At 38.4% G+C, this 25,763-nt stretch overlaps 1 protein-coding gene across 7 annotated transcripts in view; it reads left to right on the top strand.

Moving 5' to 3' along the window:
• Window positions 1-25,763, top strand: part of tanc2a (tetratricopeptide repeat, ankyrin repeat and coiled-coil containing 2a) — a 754,278-nt gene that overhangs the window by 471,527 nt on the left and 256,988 nt on the right. For all 7 annotated transcript variants that reach the window (XM_048614640.1, XM_048614638.1, XM_048614637.1 and 4 more), the window contains 2 exons: window positions 4,332-4,518; window positions 18,448-18,711. In XM_048614640.1, the coding sequence (XP_048470597.1) occupies window positions 4,332-4,518; window positions 18,448-18,711 (451 nt within the window). The remainder of the gene's footprint in view (window positions 1-4,331; window positions 4,519-18,447; window positions 18,712-25,763) is intronic.

Raw genomic sequence — 25,763 nt, 5'->3', positions numbered from 1 at the left:
CTGCATCCTGTCCCGGGCTCCCTGCACCAGTTCGCTTCGCTGGCTGCCCCGAGCTCCCTGCAGCAGTTCGCTTCGCTGGCTGCCCCGAAAGGCAAATCAGAGCAGGACGTATACACTTAATGGTAAGGTCCTGGGGACTGTTGCTGAACAGAGATCTTGGCGTGCAGGCTCACAGTTCTTCAAAGCAGAGTCACAGGTAGATAGGATAGTGAAGAAGGCATTTGGTATGCTTGCCTTTATTGGTCAGTGCTTTGAGTGTAGGAGTCAGGAGGTCATGTTGTGGATATACAGGACATTGGTTAGGGTACCTTTGGAATACTGCATGCAAGTCTGGCCACCCTGCTGTAGGAAGGTTGTCATGAAACTTGAAAGGGTTCAAAAGAAGATTTACAAGGGTGTTTCCAGGGTTAGAGGGTTTGAGTTATAGGAAGAGGCTGAATAGGCTGGGGTCATTTTTCCCTGGAGCGTTGAAGGCTGAGAGGTGACCTTCTAGAAGTTTATAAAATCATGAGGGGCATGGATAGGGTAAATAGGCAGGGACTTTTCCCAGGGATGGGGCAAGTCAAAAACTAGAGGGCGTAAGTTTAAGGTGAAAGGGGAAAGATTTATAAGGGACCTAAGGGGCAATTTTTCATGGAGGGTGGTGCTTGTATGGAATGAGATGCCAGAGGAAGTGATGGAGGCTGGTACAAGTACAAGATTTAAAAGGCATCTGAATGGATATATGAATAGGAAGGGTTTAGAGGAATATGGGCCAAATATTAGCAAATCGGACTAGATTAATTTATGTGGTCGGCATGTACGAGTTGGACCGAAGGGTCTGTTTCCATGCTGTAAGTCTCTATGAAGAAGTTAGTTCCCAAGTGATATTTGTAGAGACTTTTAGGTGGTTGCTCAGCCTAAGAAAGGGAACAGTGATTAGTCAAGGAATTGTAAAGAGAGGTGCCTGGATGGAAGGGGTAGTGTTGAGTAAATTCCAAAAGCCTCAAAATTTGTAGTAAATCGTTCCAATTTTGCTGGGTTTTGCATGTTATTCCACTAACTGAGATAGGATGAGTTGAGTTACTACAGAAGTTGCTGACATCCTGTACTTGTAACTGCCTGGGAAAAGATTTACGTTTTCGGTTGTAACTAAAACCATTGTTAAAATAACAGATGTTTGAGAAATAACGGGAGCCAAGTAATGGGCAATATCATTTTAAGACTGACTGAGGCTGGATGGATGTTACATCTGTTACTCTGTAGTAAGGAAATGGTTTGTGTTATTTTAAGACTCTGATTTCATTGTGTTTTTGTATAAAAGTTACCCATACTGATCAAAAGTTATTTATCAAGTGAAAGTTTTACCGAGTGTTAGTTGAAGTCTGAATTCATTATTTAAATTTTATATTTGACTCTGATTCCAAATAGAAATAGCTTGTGGCTTTAGCATTAAATACTGGGCTGTAAATATTCTTAAATCTTCTTTATAATCTATCAAATATTACTGAACTCTGATGTTTTGTAATTCACTTGCTATATCACATTTCTCCATATGTTCAAACCTATTTCTCTGACCATAAAGCCCTATGAGATCTTGTGAATTAAAGCAGTTAGACCAGCCTTCTGGTTTTTCTAAATAATACCAAAGCACCATCTTTTCTGAATGAGTACTGTTGTAAGGTTATCTATTTAAAACCATGAATGCTAAACTTTTAAGACAGTTAATTGGAGTAATTAAGAAGAAGCAATATCCACAAGAGAGTGGGCCAGTAAGCAGAGGACACAGAGTCAAGATAACGAACAAAATAATGAGAGGGTAGAAAGGCAAATGTGATTACATAGTGAGTTATAATCTGCAAGTATAATGGAAGCAGATTCATCAGCAACTTTGAAAAAGGGAATATGTTCTGGGGCCAAGGAGAAATAGGACAAACTGAATAACTCTATCAAAGAGCTAGCACAAGCACCATGAGCTAAATGGCCTCTTCTATGCTTAAAAATATATAAATTAATTGAATTGTACTGTGCCGTTTAGATTCGGAATGTAGATTCCATTGTTTTGGATTTAGTTTAGTTTAGTCATTTTTTGCTAATCTTTATACCAAGTAAAATGAAGGGAAAAGGACCATAATGCTAATAGAATACGACGTGATACATCCAATGCTCAAGGTTATTAGTGGAGGAAGCTCTTTTGATCATACGTAAAATCTGATGTTATGTCAAAAATAATCCAGCAATTTAAACTTTATTTTATTTTTGCACATCTCACTCCTTTAAATTGTCGATGTGTTGATGGTCTTGTTGGTTTAATTTTTTAAATTAAATTTTGTCAAATTTTTGGTTATTTTTGTTTCCCTTGCACAGGGACCATAAGATCACAGGTACTTGTCCTTCAAATTCCAAGATATGTAACATTGAATTATTTTAGTGTTCCACTTGATCCAGTGATCTTTTAAAGCTCATAACAGAAAGTGACTTCACTTTTACCAGGAGAAGAATTTGAACCCACATGGATGTGGCATCAGTTGGATGTTGAGAATAATACTTGAACCACTTGACCATCATTTTGATCCTGAAAACTTCCCAATGCTATAGTATGGTGAAATTTGCAAATCACCTCAGTTTTATGAATGAAATTTAGTCAAGACAAAGTTTAAAAAATGACCTCAAAGACTGTATTTGTAGCCTTTTGGATCAGGAACAGAAGGTTGTTGGGCTGTCAGGATCTTTAAGGCTGCTGACCTGAATTCCTTTTCTTGTGTGTATAAATGGTAATAGTTGACAGCCTCCCCATATTGTGCACTTCAGATTTCTGAATTACAGCCTTAATGAAATCTATTTTAAGTCAGTCAAGGGATCTTTCCATTGCTTCTAAAAGCTCAGTACACTGAGACCCATTTAAATCGATAGGCCATTAGCCAGCCAAGTTATTCTCATATTCTACCTACTGTAAGTTTGATATGATGAAATGCAGCATCTGTAATTTTGTACCTAAAAAATCTGCTACATTGGTAGCTATGCGACTATGTGTCATGTATTTAGTAGACTGTATTAGCTGACACAGGTAACATTAATAAACCCGCAGGAGCCACTGAAACACATTATTTTTATTTTTTAAATGGTTTTCTTCAACTAACGGTTCAGATATGGTTGGTGTAATTTAATTTCACTGTAATTGCTTTCGTATTGGGTTTACAGATGTCTGTCTGTCTCAGTTGATAGCGCATTCACCTCTAAGCCGGTAGTTTGAGAGTTCAAGGCTCAGTTCATTCTATCATCTGGACTGTCATGTATGTTATTGGTGAGCTGCATTATTAGAACTGCTCTATTTTCAAGTGAAATCCCAGACCATGCCTGACTGTACTTGTTCAAGTGAATTTAAGCAATCCCATGGCAGTCCCTGAAATGAATAGGAATTTCAACCTGGTCAACATTTCACACTTTCATCAATAGTCTTCAACAGCTCATTTGATGGTTTGTCTGAATTTGCAGGGCATGACTGGCTGCTGCATTTAATTATGTGATAATAGTAACTGAACCTCAAGAAGTATTTTGTTGGGTGCAAAATGCCTTGGAAAGTTCTGAGGTCAAGATAATGTGATAGATTATAGTGACTTGGTTTTGTATTCATTGAGCACTTTCACCTGTCAATACATTGGAACCAGACATTTGTGCACCTGCCATCGTTGTTGCTGGATCTACCTCAGTGACCTACTTCTCAGTCTCCTCACCACCCTGCTCACCTTAACCCTTTATAGAGAGGGGCTTCCCCTGTTGGCTGTATCAGTAGGTCTGACACTCCAAATGCCAACCAGTCTAAACTCTCTGGATTCATGAAAGCTGATGAGCCTGTGAACTACAACTTGAAGATCACATCTCTTTTAGATACTGAATTGCGATCAGCTAAGTTGATCAGCTAGTCAAAGAAGCAATGAACAGATTAACATCTCAATGTGAATCTCAAACCATATCAGTCCCATTTTCACAGCAGAATACCCTTCAATAGAAAGTTGAACAGTGGTTGTATTTGAGCAAAAGCCTCATACTTCAGTGTTTTTGTCATGTCAGTAGTCCAATATCTCCATTTTGTTCAACTACTTGGCAAAGCCAAGATGTAACTGAAATTTACATTTGATTGTTTTTAGAAGTTCTTGAAAGTATTTTAAGTACTTTTCTAATCACTGCTTGCTTTTAATGTGATGTATGAAAGAATGTGAACAGGGAATTATGATAACATAGTTTCTCTAAAGAATTGTAATATTTGTGTCGAGAAAAAAGAAGTTGCCTTGCTGTAATGAGTTTGTTTTTCTATTGTTTAATATTTCATGATTTCTCAATTACTTTTGTAGACATCTACAGAAACACAGCGAATCAGTCCCTGCTCTACCTTGACTAGCAGTACTGCATCCCCACCTGCTAATAGTCCCTGTTCTACCCTACCACCAGCCAGTACGTCTGCAGCTGTTAAAGATTGCTCTTATGGAACTGTCACCAGTCCAACCTCCACACTGGAAAGCAGGGACAGTGGCATTATTGGTGAGTCCTTTCCACATGTTCTACATATTTATCCTTCACTATTAGAATTTTACAGTCATAAAGTTATATGGTTACAGAACATGGGAAGGCCATTCATCACATCATGTTTGTATCAGATCTCCGCAACAGTAAATCGCCTTGATCCAGCTCCCTGCCTTTTTCCAATATACCTCTACATGTATCTCTTTAGATAATTACCTAATTCTCATTTGAAGGACTTAATTTCAATCTGTCTCCACCATCCTCTCAACTGGTGAATTTTGGATCTGCACCGCTTTGCTTCTTAAAAAAGCCTTTGACTCCACTGTATTGGCAAACTATGTCCCCATCTTCAACTTAATTTTTCTTTCTAAGATACTGTTTCATCATTGAGTATGATTATGGCTGATTGAACACCTCAATATCTTCTACCCCAATCCCCATAAATCTGTGCAGTTTTGGTCTCCACATCTTAGGAAATATATTATTGTCATAGAAGGAATGCAACGAACGTTCACCAGACTTGTTCCTGGGATGGCAGGACTGTCCTATGAAGACACTGATTATCAGAAATCTATCAATCTCTATCCTTAAACATACTCAAAGACTGAGCTTACACAGCTGTTATGATAGAGATTCCAAAAGCTCAAGACCCCCAATAAAAATATATTCTCATCTTGGACTTAAGCGGCATCCCCCTTTTTAAGTTATGTCTTCAGGTTCTAGACTCACTTTCACAGGGGAAACATTTTACCTGCATCTATCCCTTTAAGAATTTGGTAAATTCCAATGAGATCACTTCTCAGTCTTTTGAAAGTGTAAGGAACACAGGTCCAGTTTATCCAATGTTTCTGTTCAACTGTTCCATAGGACAGGTGCTCCTTCCCAGGAGCAAGTGAACTTTTGTTGCACTCCTTCTATTGCAATAATATATTTCCTGGGATTTGGAGACCAAAACTGCACACTACTCCAGGTGCAGTCTAACCAAAATCCTATATGATGAAGCCTTTACCACTTCCTCTGGCAGCACATTCCATACACGCGCCACCCTCTGCGTGAAAATGTTGCCCCTTAGATCCCTTTTCTCCTCTCATCTTAAATTTATGCCCTCCAGTTTTGGACTTTCCCCACCCCATGCCTCTCATGGTATTATAAACCTCTAAAAGGTTACTACCCGGCCTCTGATGCTCCAGGGAAAATAGCCCAGCATATTCAGCCTTTCCCTATAGCTCAAACCCTGCAACTCTGGCATAATCCTCGCAAATCTTTTCTGAACACTTTCAAGTTTCACAACATCCTTTCTGTAGCAGGGAAGGCAGAACTGAATGCACTATTCCAAAAGTGGCCTAATCAATGTCCTATACACCTGCAACTCCTATATTCAGTGCACTGACCAATAAAGGCAAGCATACCAAATGCCACCTTCACCATCCTATCTACCTGCGACTCCACTTTCAAGGAACAGTAAACCTGCACTCCAAGGTCTCTTTGTTCATCAACAGTCTTCAGAATCTTACCATTAAATGTATAAGTCCTGCCCTGATTTGCCTTTCCGAAATACAGCACTCTATATTTACCTAAATTAAACTCCATCTGCTACTCCTCAGCCCATCTGCCCATCTGATCAAGATCCCATTGTATCCTGAGATAACCTCCTTTTGCTGTCCACTGCACCTTCAATTTGGTGTCATTTGCAAACTTATTAACCATACCTCTTCTGTTCACATCCAAATCATTTATATAAATGATGAAAAGCAGTGGACCCAGCACCAATCCTTGTGGTGCACCGCTGGTCACAGGCGTTCAGTCTGAAAAGCATCCAACTGCCACCACCCTCTTTCTTCTACTTCAAACCAGTTTTGTATCCAGGGCTAGTTCTCCCTGCTAACCAGTCTACCATGAGGAACCTTGTCGAATGCCTTATTGAAATCCGTATCGATCATGTCCACTGCTCTGCCCTTATCAATCCTGTTGGTTACTTCTTCAAAAAATTCAGTCAAATTATTGTCTTGAGCATCCTGGATCTTAATTGTTGCACCATTAGTGGCAGTGTATCACAGTTTGGAATTCCCTCCCTATAACTGTCCACCTCGATGCCTTTCTTACCTGCTTTGGTTCCTTAAAACGGAAAGCTATCACTTTAGCTATCTGATTGGGCTCTCACCAGTTTTGCTTTAATGGTTGATTTTATCTGAATCATGATGAAGAGTGCTTGCTGCTGTTTTCTCAGTCTGAAGTTAGCATCATGCTGAGCTTAAATTGAAGTATTTGAGTATCATCCATGTCTTCAAGTGGCCACCATTTTCATAATTAAATTGTGTTGTCACATTCAAACTGGTAAAAGTGTTTATTTTGCTTGTTTGTATTTGTAATGTGCGCTGCTAGTATTTAGAGTAATTATAATAACGTTTGAAATTTGTAAGTGGAAACTTTTGAGAAACAGCACAACTTGAGGACTATTGAGGCTGTTTCAGTTATGCTATGGGATATGTTTAACAGGCAAATGAAAAACTGCGAATGACACTTCTGTTCAGTTGATCCATTGAGAACTTTCATAAGGGTTACGTTTATTGACATTTGATACTATAATTCATTCAAGACAATGTGAGAGGCTAGATACAAAACATTTAAGACATGATGTGACACACTTGATGTGTTTGAGGTGACATTTCGCAGCACAGCATTTGCACATCTTTTCAACCAATTTTCCAAACAATATAGGTATGTAGGGCGATAGTTGGAGACAATGAGTTCAATTTCTGCTTAAGATTTTAAGTGTTGTGCAAAATGTATATGTCTGTTCAAAACAACTAGTATGTTATCAAAACCTACTACAGTTTTCACAAATTAACCTCTGCTTCATAAACCATATCCATACAGAATGACAAAACATGTATAGTTCAGTACACGAATGGCGTATGTAAAAAAACTTATGGAAAACAACAATGTCCATTCAGGCGTTGCTGAAATATGCAGCCAATTGTAGGCTGCCAAACACACATCAACATCAACATCAGCTAATGATGCTGAAGCACTACTGATCCATTGATGCTGGAATTTTGGAGACAGGATGCGTATTAAAAATAGTAATACTAGAATCAGGAATAGGATATTTGGCCCTATGACACTCTGATATTTGATCATCTCATCTGGCTGATCTGATTGAGGCCTCAATTTCACTTAGTTGACTGCTGCCAAATCCCTTAACTCACTTGTCAATCAAAAATCTTTCTAACTCTGTCTTGAACATATTCAATAAACAGGTCTCTACTGCTGTCTAGTGAAGAGACCCTCTCTTCATCTCAGTCTCAAATAGGATACCCTAGTTTTACAATTGTATCTCATAGTTCTGGATGCCCGTTTGGGGAAACATTCTGTGGCATCAACTTTGTCAAATATCCCCATGATCTTATTTTTCAGTAAGATTTCTCTCTCTCAACAAAAAAGATCAGCTCGTATGTAGGAATGATGTACTACTGTTTGTTGGTACTTGGAGCTGATAAGTGACACATTGATAGAATAAAACTGAACACCAATGTCCCTCTGAAAAAGACATTTTGTTCAGACATTCTGGAAACAGTTATTAACAGACCTCCCTCATTAGAAAGCAAAACAGAAATTGCTTGCAAAGCTCAGCAGGTCCAGTAGCATCTGTGGGAAGAAAGCAGAGTTGATATTTCGAGTCTAGTGATTCTCTATTATTAGAGGATAGGAAACTGCTTGGAAGCTTCTCTTAGTTCTGTGACTCCCTGGCAAGTAAAAGGAATAGTATCATATTTTCCTGAAAGCTGATTTGTTGTATCAGCATTTCAGATTTATGGGAGCCTGTCAAAGTCTCAATAAATTCACTGAATTCCAATTTTATGTAGACCTTTGTATGAAAGTAATCAGCATCTCTTTCCAAAATAAACTGAGGTCCAGCCAATGTCTTATCATGGACTATATAATTTCAGTGAATGTTAATAGTCCAGTTTTGGCACTCTGTCACCATCCTTCATCGATAACCATGTTTCAAGGCTATTGAAGCAAGTAGCAATCCACACCTTAGACTGATAGGTGAAATTGTAGCTTTTGGAATTTTTATCTTTAGAATGCCCTTGGTTATGCACAATTTGAAATAAAAATGCTGGCACAATAGTGGCAAACATTGGTTTGATGTGGGAGAGAATTCCAGAGGGATCATTAAGAAGTTTTAAGAAACAGCATCAGAATTTGCTGATAATTTTGGACATAGACTAAAATCTCATGAATAATTCATAGTTATTTTCATCGATATTTCTTTGTCCCCACCCCTACCCTACTTCCTTTTGGCATATATTTTCCACTTATTGAAAGACTTTCAATGTCAGGCTTCTGCTCAAGAGGAGAGCAGTGACTTTGTAACCAACGAAGAATCAATTACTCTTGCAATCATCAAATGAGTAAAGCCTTCTATTTATATCTGGATTATCTCTGAGATGAATGGAAAAAGGGTAGAGTTAAAGATCTCCTGTAATGTACAGTGAGCACAGGAGGTAATAGCTTGTACCTTATTAAAGTTGGAGAAATGCAAAAATAAAGGAAAAAACAGAATTGTGCGTGGACTGTAATAGACTTTGAAGCATATATGTAGATTTGGAGACCAAGAAAAGAAATGACAAAGGAAAATAAAGGTTTGCAGAGAGAAAAAAAAAACAAAGCGCCAGAGAGAAAGGATGCAAGGTTAAAAAAAAATACAGGTGGGGAAATAAAGAACCAGTTAGAAATAAGCAAAGGGCAGGACAAACGATTATCCCTAAGTAATGGGAGTTGGGCTGAAAAGCAGGAGATCTTTAAGATAACATCTCAATCAGCTATTGAGCCACCATAAAGTTTTCACTTTTTTGTTAACCTCCAGGGTATTGATGGTGGGAGATTTGACAATGATAATACTATTAATGTTGATGGAAGTTTGATATAGACTCTCTTGGTGAAACAATTATTGTCTGAAACTTGCCATTTTTTAGCAAAAGCCCAAATGTTGCCCAGGACTGGGTGCATGAAGGTGCAAACTGCTTAACTACCTGAAGAATTTCAAATGGAAATGAACACTGTGTAATCATGGCGTAAGGAAGGTTACTGATTAAGATGCTGAAGATTGTTGAGCCAAAGGCATTACGCTGAGCAGCTCCTGTAGCAGTGACCAGGGGAAAAGATGGTTGACATGAAGTTTTCCTGAGATTTCCATTGCCTTCAATATTACTAGGCCTCCTTGATGCCACAATCCATCAAATGTTGCATTGATTTCAAGGACAGTCACTCTTGCCTCACCCCTGGAGTTGACATTTCTGTTCATGTTTAGACCTAGGCTGGAAATCGGGACACAAGTGATCCTGGAACAACACAAATGGCAATCAGATGTACAAGCTATTAGTGAATAACTGTCCCTTGATAGCACTATTGACAAGATTAAGCCCAATGAGTTGATAACACTATCAACGACACCAAGTCCAGTACTTCAGTAACGATTTAACGTGGACAAATGGGGTATATATGACCAGATTGAATTTTTCGTGCTTTTAATGATTAGGACCCACCTGGGCAATTTTGCACATTGTTAGGTAGTTGCCAGAGTTATAGCTGTACTGGAACAGTTTGGCTAGAGAAACAGTTACTTTTGGAGCACAAGTACAATGCTGATGAAGTTGCAACCATAGCCAGGCTACACAAATTTTGCTGTGGTGTTTTTGAAGATGGAGTAGAAAGACAGGCGTCGGTATTGATTCAGGTGGGTATTAGTTTGGGAAAGAGAGGTTGTACTGGAGATAACAAGGACAACATCTACTTTGTTAAAGTTAAGAAAGGTTCCACTACATTCGTCATTGATGGATAAAAAGAACACATTTCCAAGCAAATGGCGTAGTGATTAAGAACTATACAGTGTTGAGAATGGGGGACTTTAGTTATCCCAATGTAGATTGGGACAGTAATGCAAAGTGCAGGGAGGAATGTGTTACAAAATTTTTTGATCAGTACATTTCTTGTCCACTGAAGAAGGAGGCATTAATGAATCTGACGCTAGTGAATGAGGTGAGCCAAGTGTTAGTAGGAGAACACTTGAGGAACAATGCTCAGAGCATCATAAGATTTATCTTGTCTACAGAGATGGACATGGAGCAATCAGAGTAAAATTAATTGAGGCAGGGCAATATTTTGTGGGCAGAGAATGGATCTGGCATGAATAAATTGGAATCGGACTTTGACAGGGAAACATCTAATGCTGGCTTTAAAAGAAGTCTTTAATGGGATGTTGGTATCACTGACAAGGCCAGGATTTGTTACCCATCCCTAATTGAAAAGGTGAGGCACCTTTTTGACCCCTGTCTTTGAAGTGGTTCTGGAACAGTTATGTAACTTTGCATAAAGTAGAAATGTAGGGCAATCAAACCAGAGTTTCGTGGATGATGAAAGAGAGACAATAAGTTGAAGTAAAACAAAAAGCACTGTGTATAACAGATGTAAGGTTGATCATGCAAGTGAGAACTGGGCTCAATATAGAAAAATGAGAGAGAATAAGGGAAAAACGAGACACAAACCCCGCTCATAACTACACCAGGAGTTGGTGAAACCATACCTGGAGTACTGTGTGCAGTTTTGGTCACCCTGCTTATCACAGATGCACTTTCTTTTGGAGACAATTCAGAGGAGATTCATTAGGTTAATTTGTACCATGAAGTGGTTGTCATATGCAGAAAGTTTGACAAGGTTGAATAAGAAGTAATCTTATTGAAACATTTAAGGTTCTGATGGTATTTGACAGGGTAGATGTTGACAGGACATTTCCCCACATGAGATCATCTAAAACTCAGGGGCATATTCAAAATACACAGTTTCCCATTTAAGATGAAGGTGGGGAGGATTTTCTTCCACGGACTACTGTTGGTGTTTAGAATTCTCTTTCCCCACAGAGCAGAGGAGTCTGGATCATTGAATATATTCAAGGCTGACTTTCGGGCAAATTTTTGCTTGATAAGGGAGTCATAGGTTATGGAGGATGGCAGGAAAGTAGAGTAAAGGTCACATCAGATCAGCCTTATGTGGTGTAAGTATGTAATTTAAATATATGTTAATATTTAATTTAGATTTTTAAATTTTGAAGCAGTGGCATATGGGTGTTCTCCATGTCTGAAGGGGTTTAATGGTTAACTTTTAGATATTCCCGTAACCATGGTAATTTATTTTTAAAAATATTCCGAGAGAGTTAGCTGCTGGAGAGTGATGGGCTTGTTTACATTGGGAGAGTTTATGAATGAATGAAGTGAATAGTGTAGTGCAATAGGCTTTGAGATAGAACGTTCTGGATTGTTTCCGGCATAAGAGAAGCATCCATAGCTGGGAGGAAAAAAAGAAGCTTTTTGCTTTCAGTTTGGGGTAGTTTGCAGAAGTCTTGTCTGAAGCTGAATGTGTAAAACAGTTGCTCTCAAGAAAGGGAGATAGTTTAAGAATGTCAAAAAAGAGGTGATTTCACTAAAGTTTAGTTTGAAAGTTCCAGGCCAGAAATGTTTGGTTAAATTCCTTACAGGGATATGTGAAGTTGAGAATGTCGTATAACTGAGTTTTAGGTGTATCCAAGAAGAGGCTGTCGGATTCTCAAGATGGAAAATTGAAGGCACAGTTAAATTAAGCCCTACAGATGTCAAACCGAGCACTATAAAGGAGTGTTTTTGGGATCAATGAGATTATATTTTAACCATGTGTATCAAAATCTTATTTGTGTTAACTATTATTTATGATTTATCTTCATTTCTTTTGTGTCAAACTTCTGTTTTATTATTAAACTCAAGTCTGTGGCATTGCATGTTTCTGTTCCACCTTGTTAAAGCCAAAACAAATCTATTCAGGGTTTCGGTCTGGCATCTAACTTGGCCAGTAATAATATCCATTGAGATCATAGCACATGATCTAGTTGATGAATGGAGCAGGCTTGAGGGCTGAATGGCCTATTTCAGCTGTAATGCCCTATGTTCTTTTGACAGACCCTGGGACAGTGGTAAGCATTTTTCACTCTTCTGTTTTCATTCTGTCTACTTTAACATGATACAACATAAAATATTGAGTGTACATTGCCAGATTTAAATTGTGAATATCCCATTATTGCAAATTCAACATGAAATTCGCTGAGCTGCTATCCACTGGATGAATGAACATGATAGTAATCTATAATCGGAGCATCACCAGCCCCATCCTAGCTCTATAGAATTATACATTACTTTTAGCTTATTTCTAAAACCTAGCTATCCATGGTTACATAGTAAACAACTGAAGCCACTCCATTGCACATTTCAAAATTTTCAATCGATATTCTACTGTTTTCAAATGTCATTTGGCTTTCCTCTTCATTAACAAGTTGGACAGTGCATTATCCTGTATGATTGAACCTGCTGTCATGATAGGATTTATTTGTACATTAGAATTTGCAGAAAGTCTATTCTTAGATATTAAATATTTTATTTGGAAAGAAGTTGAGAATTTTTTTTTAAAATTCCAAAAATAGTTTAAGCTATTTTGCTTGAAGAGAAATCAAATCCTTTTCAGTTCATTATTTTGAACATTGCTATAAAATCTCAAAGGACCCACCTCATGTACTGAAAAATATTTTATAACTAAATTGCTCCTATCTGCTCAATTTGTATCAAAACCCATTCCTATGTACAGAAATAGTTACCTCATCATGGATTTGCTAGAACGTAGGATAAGCAGTTATTTCAACATTAGTATCATCCATCATTTTCAAACAAAAAGTATATTTTTATTTTGATGATAAAAACATTTTAACTTTAAACCTTTAGCTAATTTTATCACTTTTTTAATATCATGGTTTATTTAGATCTTACAAAGACATCTTTCTGAAAATCACCATATAAGCAAAATTTGCAAAGCCTTCATTCATTTGACAACCAAATGAGTTTGAACCTGCAATCAGGCTTGTGTGTTTTTGTCGAGCATTTTAGTTAGCAACCCAAATCTGTACACATACAATCAACAACTTACCATAGCTGCTTCTGGATAATGTTAACTAGACCAAATCCTACCACCACCAGGATGCTATTTAAGCATTCAGAAGCATATATTTCATAAATGTACTACATGTGATAAATATCCTCTGTTCAAAACGCACATGGTTTCTTGAATGTTGAAGGAACTTTTTCTCTCCCTATATTTAAGTTTCGGGGTGGTTTGTTTCTACACTGAACTGGAGGTGGGTGGATGTTGGATTTTTAATGTGAAGTCAGGAACCCAAAGTTCACTAAATAGCAAGTCTGAGCCCCATGCCTGATCTGCAACACTCTAAGCTATGTTCAAATGTAAATAATATAATTGTCCAGGAGCTTAGCTCAGTGCTCAGTTGGAATTTAAGCTTAATTAAGAGGTTGGTTTCAGATCCAAATTTCTTACCCTCAAACTGAAATTCATTCCTTATGATTACTCTTCCCTATGGATCCTCTAATTTGTGCTCATTAATTAATGCTATCTTAGTACAAGCTACCAGGTCTAAAATAGTTTCAGAGATAGTAGGAACTGCAGATGCTGGAGAATCTGAGATACCAAGGTGTAGAGCTGGATGAACACAGCAGGCTGAGCAGGAAGGCCGATGCTTCGGGCCTAGATCCTTCTAGGCCCAAAGCGTCGGCCTTCCTGCTCCTCTGGCGGTGTTTATCCAGCTCTACACCTTGGTATCTCAGGTCTAAAATAGGTTGTTCTCTAGTTGGTTCCAAGATGCATTGTTATAAGAAATGGTCTAATGTTCTAAGAATTTGGCAGCTTCTGATAAAATTTAATAAACAGTTACTCAGAAAATATTCCACCGACACCGTACTTCCCCCAATGCATACCATCTGCAGCCTACACTTTCCCAAACCCCAACCTAATCACCTCTCTGTCCTCCCTGCAACTGACATCCCCATTACCCTCTTTCTTCTCTCCCTTCCCTTCCCTGATCCAGACCCCACCCCTTTGCACCACTTTAGACCCAATTCTCCCCCTTCTCTTACTCTACACCCATCCACCCCACTTTCCTTTGTCTGTACCTACCCTTCACCTCTCTGTTTGTTCTGGATACCCTGTGAGTTGACCTCCTGCTCCAACCTGAACAGCCTCTTTGCCACCCAAATGCCAGGACCCCACCTTTGCCCTTTTCAAGACCCAATTTGGCTTTGCTCCACCTGACAGCCCTGGGACCCAACCTGACACCACCCCACCCCCTTTCCCCAGCTGTTGGATCCAGGTCCTACCCCACCCTCTGTCTTGACACACAGCTACCTCAACCCCAGCGGACAGTGCATCCAGTTCCATGACTCTGTAATGTCAATGGTATCATAACCATTTATTTCTGTTTGTGCAAAGAGTTCATCTGTCATGAATGGTGTGTGCATTGAGATAACGAACATTAATTCCACATTATTATCCTTTTTCCTTATTCAGACCCTATGTGCTTTTGCATGCTTGCATTTTCTTGCTTGGTTGCTTACCAAAACACCCAGTTTTCTTATTAATGCTACCCTGAATGAATGTCTTGTCCTTACTTTTTAATTTCTGAGATTGCTCTTTGCATGAACTTTGTTCTACCCACTATTTAGTATAAAGATAACCAACCAAAACCAAAACTAAAATTTCTCTAAAACCCTAGACATCTGTATTGCCAGGACACAATTATCTATCCCTAATTCCCGTTGAGAAGCTGGTAGTAAACCCATCTTCATTAAACGAATGGAGTTTAAGTAGCACAACAAGGATGTTTTAGAATCATGACCCAGTGGTAATGAAGACATATTTCCAACTCCTAGAGATGGAAAATAGAGCTGTAGTGGATAGCTGTTTTTTTTTCAAATTGAAGAGAGGCATCCAATGGAATGATTTAGTACCATTGTTCTTTTTCGTAATTCCTGAGCACAAAACTGTATGGGCATGGAACTCAATTTTGAAATTTTCAGATGAAAAGTGTAACAGACCGTGAAGACGACAGTAATGGGTTTCAGCATAACATAAAGAACTGGGTATTATGGGCACACTTGGTCGATGAAATTCAATGTAGTAAAATGTAAGGTTATGTAGGATGTATTGTTAGGATGGAGGAGAGACGATACAACTAAATGGTGCAATTTTAAACAGGATGAAGAAGAAACAGATGTGGGAGTGCTTGTGCACAAACTTTGAAAGTAGCAAAACAGTTTAACAAAATAGTTCATAAAGCACGAGAGATTCTGACTTAATGAATACAGATCAAGAGTGTAAATCTGGAAGGTTAAAAGCTAAATATACAAAACAGTTCAGCCCCAGGGGTAGTATTATATTCAGTTCTGGGCACCACACTTTATGAAAGACTTGCCCACTTTGGCATAGGTATGGAGAAGATTTACTGGAATAGCTTCAAAGATGAGAGATTGTAGTCAGGTGGATAAAGCGGGGAAACTGGGCTGTTTTACTTTGAGCTGAAGAAACAGAGATTTGATCATGAATTTAGTTAGAATAAGTAATGAGAAACTGTTTCCAGTAGGTAAATGGTCAATAACCAGAAGGGACAAACTGGCAAAAAAAGCTGAGGCAACACTTGAACAAGTATTTTCTATTCAGTGAATGGTGAAGACTCAGAATGCACCATTAAGAGTGTGAATATTGACTCGTTAGCTGTCAAAAGAACATTGGATAAATACTTGAAGGAGAAAAAAATTGTAGGGAGGGATGCAGGGTAAGTATAGGGGAGTGAGACTAACTAGATTGAGTTTGCAAGGCTTTTTTGATGAGCAATGTGTTGGCTAGTCTGTGCCACACTATTCTGACTCTTCAATGCCACACCATCCCCCTTCATAGTTCATTACATAAATAGGAGTGAGTAAGATCAACAATAACTTGCCCTGAAATCCTTGCTATTAAATAGCCTGTGTGAAACTTCAGTATCAAAGTGGGCATTCCTATAATTGTTTCTAACCACATGAAAGTGTTTTAGGCTGTTAGACATTCTCTTTAATCAGCACCAAGAATGCTTAGAGTTGTGCTTCTTGATTAAATAATGTATTCTGTGACTAAATATCCTTCATTACTATTCAAGCTCATTACAAGAGAAAAATATTAACATGTTTCAATCTGTTGATCGATTAGTAGAATTGTGCATCATCACAACATTATAATCAGAAAACTTATTTAAAAAGATTAAAAAGATTTCTTCTAGTTCTGGGATATTGAATTGAGAAAATAAATAGGCCATTTAGACTTAAATATACTCTTCCTTCAGTTACGTGATGGCTGATCAATATCTCAAATTTACTTATCTACCTTTGATTCATATTGCTATTATCCCTGTAGGGATCATTTAAAGGGAAATCTAACATCCAGTAAATAATTGAGAGAATTATGCCACAAGAATTCAACATTTTTAAACAAACAACAGCTTCTGCGCAATGAAAATCTCAATACAATTACAGCTAATGTAATATTACTGTTTATAAATACTCATGCTCTAAGTCCAGTTTTACTTTTACCTTCCTCTGAGCATTCTTCTGTGTTGTAATATCTTGGATAAAGTCAGCAGTCACGCAACATCACATTATAGTCCAACAGGTTTATTTAAAATCACAAGCTTTCGAAGCATTGCTCCTTCCCATATGACGATAGACCAAAGATCTGAAAGCTTGTGATTTTAAATAAACCTGTTGGACTATAATATGGTGTTGTGTGACCTCTGACTTTGTTCACCCTAGTCCTACACCGACATTTCCACATCATAATGTCTTGGAAGTTCATTTGTTACTTCTGGGACCAACCAAAGCTATACAAAAGCCTTGCAGAACTCACTTTGATTTCATCTCAGTTTCCTAGTCTGGTAGGTTAGACTTCCATTGCTCTTTCTCTGAGGTTTCCCCTGCTTTCTTGCCATGACTTTGCGCAGACAGGTTGCTTGTTCACAATCAGCTCCCACAATTTCTTTACAGCTCTTTCTAAGCTATCTGCTTAAGCTCATGACATTTTGCTGCAAGGCTACTTGCCTTTCACTTCTGACAGTCACTGGGAATCTCTTTCCCAAGCCCCAAGTCAGATGAATGGACTAAGTTCCCTTCCTGTCATGAATTCCATGTGAGCTGCAACTTGCACAAAACCAAATCCATAACTTGCTTCTGTGAGAAACACCTGGACAGATTAAACCGAAGAATATTCTAACCAAATAACACAGCTTCACAGCAATGTTGAATACTTTGGGATGCTCCATAACAGAAATGAAAACTATTTGTCTTCTCTTCAGACAATTGTTTGATTCTGTGACTATGCCCACCTCCAACTTGTATCTTATATTTCCAATCAATATGGTTGCACTCTGTCCAGACAAGCTCAGTCAATCAAGAAATCTACATGTTTACTAACTGCCTCTAGTTTCTTTTCACCTAGCATAAATGTTCGTTTTTTATTGAGGCAAGTTTAGATCTTTTGGCTTAATCAAGAAATTCAGAGAACGGCTCCATAGCCATAGGGCTAAAAACCACTTGGAATTATGTCACCAGAAAGTCTTTTGATGAATAAATGTTGGCCAGGGCATCAAGAGATGCCTTTGAAAAATGCCACAGAGTCTTTGCGTTAACCTGTGGAGGCAAACGTCTCATTCATGAGCAGACACCTTCAACAATGCAGCATTTCTTCAGGACTGCACACTGTCAGCCTGGATTATATCATCATCAATTCTTTGGATTGGGGTTTAAGCCCGTGAAATTCTGAATCAGAAGGGAGAATGCTACTCCTGAGCCGAGAATAATCAAGCAGGTTGTAGGCTGTAACTTCTATAACAAAAAAGAAAAAGGAAAGATTAAAGTAGCTATGAATGCTAACAGCTGTATCCACAACTGAAGTTAGCATTTTCAAATTAGATTTGTTTAGAAAACAGCGTGCAAGTTAATTTGCACTGTTCCAACGTAACAAATTTTTTTCTCTTTTTTTTCTGATCGACAGCAACTTTGACAAGCTATTCAGAAAATGTAGAACGTACTAAGTATGGCGGGGAAAGTAGTAAAGAATCGAGCTCCAGGACAAGCGCTAAACCATGGCATGCTCAAAAATCTGCCTTGGATTCCTGCCTATATCGAGTGGATGAAAATATATCTGGCTCCACATTCAGCTTGAATAAATTCCCAGAAAGAAACTTGGAGACTGTCTCATCTCAGTCTGTTCACTCCATCCCTCTGTACCTGATGCCTCGACCAAATTCTGTTGCAGGTAAGACTATAGAATTGGTGTCTGAAATAACTCCTACAAAATAATCAGTAATTTATTGTGGCAACAGTACTTTTACTGCCTTTGCTTTATTAACTAAGGTCTGAAAAAAAAAATGTAATCTTATTAGTTGCCTTGCCAACACTGAACCTTTGCTTTAGGAGCAGAACCAGAATCAGGAGGGAGTATTTAATGTAAATCATTGGGGCCTTGCCTTGTAGTTGAAGAGCTACTGAGAGGCCTGCATTGCCTCTTTTAATGCTACTCAGGCACTACACTGGACGGTGGGCTTTGCCCTGGATCAAGGATCCCAGGAACCAAAGTTCCATCTACTGAGATTTGTTGTCTAATCAAGACCAGCAGTCATTCGCTGGGGAGGTGGTGGCTGCTAGCAAAACACTGACCAGAGGCCTGGTATTATTGTTGGGTCCCAGACCACGGTGAGTGAGAGCGTGGAGGGAGTGGTTGGTTGGCAGCAAGGGCAGCAGAGTAGCAGTCAGTGGGCCAATCATTCCTGATGCCAGATCTCTGTCAGCCACCCCACACGCAGCAAAGGGTTAAAAGCAGTGGCAGCAGGCTAAGGTCCCTAAGTGGCCATTAATTGTTTCATATCAATGTGTAATTTATTTTTATTAGAATGCTGTAATTTTGGCGTATAGTGTTGAACTTTAGGGCATGCTGCCAGACAACACAGGTACACACCTTTTAAATATATCTCTTTGAACATGGAAGTTAGTTAACTATTAATAAAACAAGAACCTTTGGATTAATGCTTATATCTAGAAAATTTGTATGGTTGAAACAAAATATAATAACTTTTTTGTCAGCTTTTGATTATTTTTATTAAGCTCACTAATTGCTTGCTCTGAGTTAATTATTGTTAATTGAAATAATTATGAAAATAAAGAAGCAAAATGAATTGATACATTTCCATTTTAAGCTGATGTTTTATTTTGGAGGTTTATAAAGTTCAATTATTTTCCTAAAATTGCAGTGTTCTTTGATTTCCCTTTATAGTCTTCACTAAACTTGCTTACCACTTTCTTTCTGGACTAGTGTAGTTAATTTTACAGGGGAAACCTTTTTCTCTTTGATTACTTGTGCTTGTATTGCAGGTGGAAGATATTAATCAAAGTACTTGGATGCCAAACACGGCTCTATTAATCAAACAATACAACAGCTAGTTTAGTTCTGAAGTGCCACCTGAACCTCATTGAGGTTACACAGCAACTACAGTCTGAAAGAAAGTTTTACTTTGGGTAGTGAGAATGGCTACAACAGGTTTATTTGAATTTGCAAAAGTTCTGGGATTAGCTTAAAAAAGGGAGCTGCTTTGTGTTTATATGTGCAAAAGCTTGCAAAATAAGCTTAATTTGAAATGATTAGAACAGTAACAATGTATACTCAAGACTGAAAATATAATGATCATAGGATTTTCAATTTTCAATTACTTAAAAGAAAACTTTGAAAGTTTTGTGGGCAGTTATGTAGCAAAACCTCAGTGTGTGAAGTTAATGGATTGTGAGGTCATTATGCCCACAGTGCATTAAAGGAAGAGGATGGCATTAAGGTGTTCAGGTATGGCATTAAAATTGAATTTATGCAGGGTTTTCCTGGACTCAAAACATGTTTTGGAGAATTCTAATTGTAAGTAAATGACTGAAATGTCTCTTTGGATTCAGCTAATCATACCATTAAGTCTAGATTATGGTACTTTTCAAACGTTATGGATACAAGTGCTTTTTTTAAGTTCAGGTTCCCCAGATTTCTGTAATTTTCAAAACAGAGGTGTTTGCATTCAACTGTAATGAACAAAATTATTGAAAATAGTCATCCTAAAAATGATTGTTACATATAATCAGTTGTCAAAACATTGGAGATGACAAGAAAAATATAGCTCTTTTTCAGGGCAACCTGACATGCAACTTTAAATATTTATAAATATGTGTACTCCCTTCAATATTTTCTTGACAAGAATATAAACAATTGTATCAGCTTTGTGCAGGCACTCAAACTCTTAAACATGCTAGTGAATCAATGTGTTGCATCATAAGTTGCTAAGTGTGACTTTCTATTCGTGATTCTCTAAGATGTACAGTTGAAGTTATATTCGATGCAGTGTGGAAAAACAGGTATGTGCTTTTTCCAAGGGTGGGAAGATTGGAGGATAACTTAAATATGCTGCTTTGATAGACTTCGACATAGTTTTGGGGTACAGAAAGCTTGCATGAATTTTTGTGGTTGGGTATGGGAGCTAAGAAGTTAAATGATTTTAAATGCTATATTTGAAATTCTTTTGAGTTTGAGTTAAGGATGCTGAAATGCAACTTTTGACGAAGCAGGTAAGATTATCCCTTAACAGGTATTGGATCACAGTTTCATTGATACAAGTGCAATATCAGAGAAAGGTTCTGTTAGTGTTTAAAAAGAGTTCACTCTGTAGGTTTGGCAGATAACGGTTTTTGTTTTGCCTTCTGCTGTTGAGATGCTTAACTGAATGCCTCAGACATAGTAGTTTCAGGTCCGTTGTGGGATACTTCCATATTTTTTTCCTTCATTTTGACCATAAATTATTGATTACTTAATTCAAAAAAAGCACTGGAGTTTTAGAAAATCTTTCTCCAATAGTAGATCATCAGGTTATAATTGCAAGGAGGTAGACATTTTCACTTATTCTTTCACAGGATGTGAGCAGCAAATGCCTAATTGCCACTGAACCAAGTGACTTGCTTGGCCACTTCAGAGGGCAATTAGCAGTCAGCCATATTATCATGCCTCTCAAGTCACAAGTAGGCCAGATGAGATAAGGATGGCAGGTTTTCTTCCTTGAAGGACATCTGTGAACCAGCTGGGTTTTTACAGCAATTAACATTAATTTAATAGTTACCATTACCAAGACTAACATTTAATTACAGATTTAAATTCCACTGGCAGTTGTGGTGAAATCTGGGGCTCCTGATTTAATGACATAACTACTACGTTGTATCCACCCCTTTTTAATAAATACAACCCCAGTATTTCAATTTGTGCTTTGTATTTGCTTGTAACAGGGATCATCTAAGTGAACAAATGCTGAATCTTTTCACTGGTCTTAATATTCTTTCTTTATGAAGTAAGCTTACAACTACCCTGACTATAACCCAATTGCAGTTTTACTGAGTTTTCATATGAATTCAATGTTACAGTTTTATATTCTGTAGTCTTTGCCATAAAGGCCATGTTTTTATCTCAGCCTTAGCTGTTCCAGGTATTGCTTTTAATGTGAATCTAGCTCCCAAGTCACTGCTCTTCTGATGATGGCAGTTGTGTACAGGTCTCCTAGCAGTAGTCAGGATGCGGGGAAGAAAATAAATCAGGAGTTAGAAAAGATATGTAAGAAAGGCATTATTATAGTACTCACAGGGGACTTCAATATGCAGATGGACTGGGAAAATTGGGTTGATAGAGAATCTCAAGAAAAGGGATTCATGGAATGTCTGCGAGCTGGGTTTTTTTTTTAGCAGCATGTTGTAGACCCCACTAGGGAACAGGAAATTCTGGATTTAGTGATGTATCATGAGGCAGCTGGAGTTAGAGAGATGAAGGTGAAGGAACCCCTCGGGGGCAGTGACCATGATATGATAGAATTCACCCTGCAGCTTGAGGGGGAGAAGCTGGAATCAGGTGTAACAATATTACAGTTGAGTAAAGGTAACTGCAACAACATGAGAGAGGAGCTGGCCAGATTGGAAGGAGAACCAAGCAGGGAAAATGGTGAGGCAGCAAAGGCAGGCAGGAGCCTCTGGGGGTAATTCGGAAGGCACAGCAGAAATTCATCCCAAGGAAGAAGAAACCTATTAAAGGGAGAATGAGGCAACTGTGGCTGACAAGGGAAGTCAGGAGCAGAATAAAAGCAAAAGAAAAAGCGTACAATGTGGTGAAGATTAGTGGAAGCCAGAGGATTGGGAAGCCTTTGAAAACCAGCAGAGGATAACATTTTAAAAAAAAAAAACAAGAATATGGGAGAAGATGAAATACGAAAGTAAGCTAGCTGGTAATATAAAAGAAGATTTCAAGAGAAGTTTTTAGATATCTAAAAGGTAAAAGTGAGGCAAGAGTGGACATTAGATCATTGAAAAATTAGGCCAGAGAAGTAGTATGGAAGACAAAGAAATCATGGAAGAATTGAATAGGTTTTCATAGTGGAAGACACCAGCAGCACACCAGAACATCAAGAAAGTCGGGGGTGAATGTCGTGGCTATCACTAAAGAGAGTATGTTGGTGGATTAATCACATGGAACAGATGGACTACACCACAGATCTCTGCAGGAGAAGGCTGAGGAGATTGTAGCAGCACTGGTGTTGATCTTTCAGGAATCACTGGAGTCAGGGAGGGCCCCAGAGGACTGGAACATTGTGAATGTAACACCTCTGTTTAAGAAGGGAGGGAGGCAGAAGACAGGAAACCGGAGGCCGGATAGCCTGACCTCAGTCATTGGTAAGATTTTAGAGTCCATTATTAAGGATGAGATCATGGAGTACTTGTAAGTGCATGGCAAAATAGGACTGAGTCAGCATGGCTTCATCAAGGAGATGTCATGTTTGACAAATCTGTTAGAATTCTTTGAGGAGGTAATGAGCAAGTTAGACAAAGGAAAGCCAGTGGATGAAATATATTTGGATTTCCAGAGGGCCTTTTCTGCACATGAGGCTGCTAAACAAAAGAAGCTGCCATGGTGTTAAGGGCAAGATGCTGGCATGCTTAGAGGATTGGCTGACTGGCAGAAGGCAGAGAGTGAGGAAAAAAGGAGTCTTTTTCAGGATGGTCAGGTTAGGAGAATGGGTAAAGAAGTGGAAGATGCAATACAATGTGGGAAAGTGTGAGGTTGTGCACTTTGGTGGGAGGAATAGAGGAATAGACTAGGCTTTAGAAATCTGAGCACAAAGGGACTTGGGAGTCCTCACTCACTCAGGATTCTCTCAATGCTGATGTGCAGATTCAGTTGGCAATTTGCAAGGCAAATACAATGTTAGCATTCATTTCAAGTGTGCTGGAATACAAGAATAAAGATGTACTGTTGTGACAGTATAAGGCTCTGGTCAGACCAGATTTCAAATATTGTGAGCAGTTTTAGGCCACGTATCTAAGGAAGGATCTGATGTCATTAGAGGGAGTCCAGAGGAGGTTTAGATCAATGATTGCAGGGATTTAGGTTGAGGACTCTGGGTCTGTACTTGATGGAGTTTAGAAGGATGAGGGGGAATCTCATTGAAACTTACAGAATACTGACATGCCTGGATAGAGTGAATGTGGAGAAGGACCCGAGGGCACAGCCTCAGAGTGAAGGGATGACTTTTTAGAACTGAGATGAGGAGGAATTGCTTCAGGCAGAGGGTGCTTAATCTGTGGAACTCATTGCTGCAGAAGGCTACGGGACCAGGTCATTGAGACAGAGGTAGATAGGTCCTTGAGTAGTAACGGGCTCAAGGGTTATGGGGAGAAGCCAAGAGAATGGGTTTGAGAAACATATTGGCCATAATCAAATGATGAAGCAGACTTGATGGGTTGAATGGTCTAATTCTGCTCATATCTTTTGGTCTTGTAAAATACACAGATTTTCCCTAAAGTACTTTTATAATTTGTGTGTCAATTTATTTATTTACTGGCATTAAATTCCAGCAGTCACACTTTGTCAATGCCACAATTTCATTGGTTGACTTCCTTTGCACCTCCTGATTTGTTTTTTTTAAAAGCATATTGGTGGAAGTATAGGAAAATGATTCAGTAACTGTTGCTGACCCGGAAGACCTGTGCTAACAACACGATTTTGATCTCTTCAGGAAATATTTAAATGAGCTAGGACTGGTGATATTTCAACAGCTTTGAAGGAAATCTGGCCTACATTTGACTTCAAACCCAAAATGGTTGACTCTTAAATGCCCTCTGAAATGGCCTAATGTCTCACTCAGTTATATCAAGCTGTTACAAAGTCACTGGGTGTACCTACACCACATGGACTGCAGCTTTTCAAAAAGGCAGCTCGCAGGCACCTTCTCAAGGACAGTTGGGGTCAAAGATATCTGAGTGTAATTGAGATATTAATTAATGGGAGTGACAAAAAGCTGTTTCATGTGGCTGTTGTGCCAAAAGAACAAAAAATATCAATGTAAGAGATTTAGAACACAGGGCATGATAAACCAAGGGCTTCTAAGGATGAGCAATAAATGCTGTCTGGCCAGCCAGCCAGCCACGCCCACATCGCACATATGGGGGACTGAAATGCATTCCCAGGGTTAGGAGAAACTGCATCAATATGTAGAGATGTTAACATATTTCTAGGAGCAGTTGGGAGATATGGGGACAGGGCGGGTAGATGAGATTAGGTCCTTTGTTCATGCAGAGGATAAATATCACCAAAGATTTGTTTGGCTCAACTTTTTGTTTTTAAACTTAATTGTTTTGTAATCTTGTTAGCCTCAGCAAGATGATCATTTATATGAATCACTGGCAATTTTAAAATGACCTCTAAATCATTTATGATTGAACTATTCTGGTGAATCTTAATCATTATTCTTCACGCTGTGAGAAATTCCATGTTTTGATTTTATAAGATATACCTTCTGTTTCTTTGTTCCCATTTATTTCAAATGGCTAGCAAATGTGCTATAATTAGCAATCGTAGATGATTGTTGGATTTCTTTCCGTTGGTGGAGGACGAGTCCACACTATTGATGTTCAGATAACATCAGACGTTCTCATAGTGTGAGATAGATTTAAAGTGCTCCAGAAAAGCAAATTTATTTTAATTGTGAAGATTATCTGTGATTCTTGTGGTAAACTTCATGAAACATTTTCTGGAGTATCAGAAATACATCAACACCCAAGAGTGTTAAAGGAATAGGCATCTGATTGTGGGTTTGTGAGATTTCACAAAAGACTGGAGCTTAAATAGTTCATAATCTTATCTTGACCCTAATATTAAAGACTTAAAGGGGATGAAATCAGGCTTGGTTGAGTACTAAAACCCCCTTCTGCATTTCAAAATGATAGTACATGTACACACATTTCTGATGT

The sequence above is a fragment of the Rhincodon typus genome, chromosome 30, assembly GCF_021869965.1.
Source record: "Rhincodon typus isolate 14 chromosome 30, sRhiTyp1.1, whole genome shotgun sequence".
NCBI classification, from domain to species: Eukaryota; Metazoa; Chordata; class Chondrichthyes; order Orectolobiformes; family Rhincodontidae; genus Rhincodon; species Rhincodon typus.
Note: the sequence above shows the minus strand (reverse complement) of the source record. Positions and strands in the feature narration are given on the sequence as shown.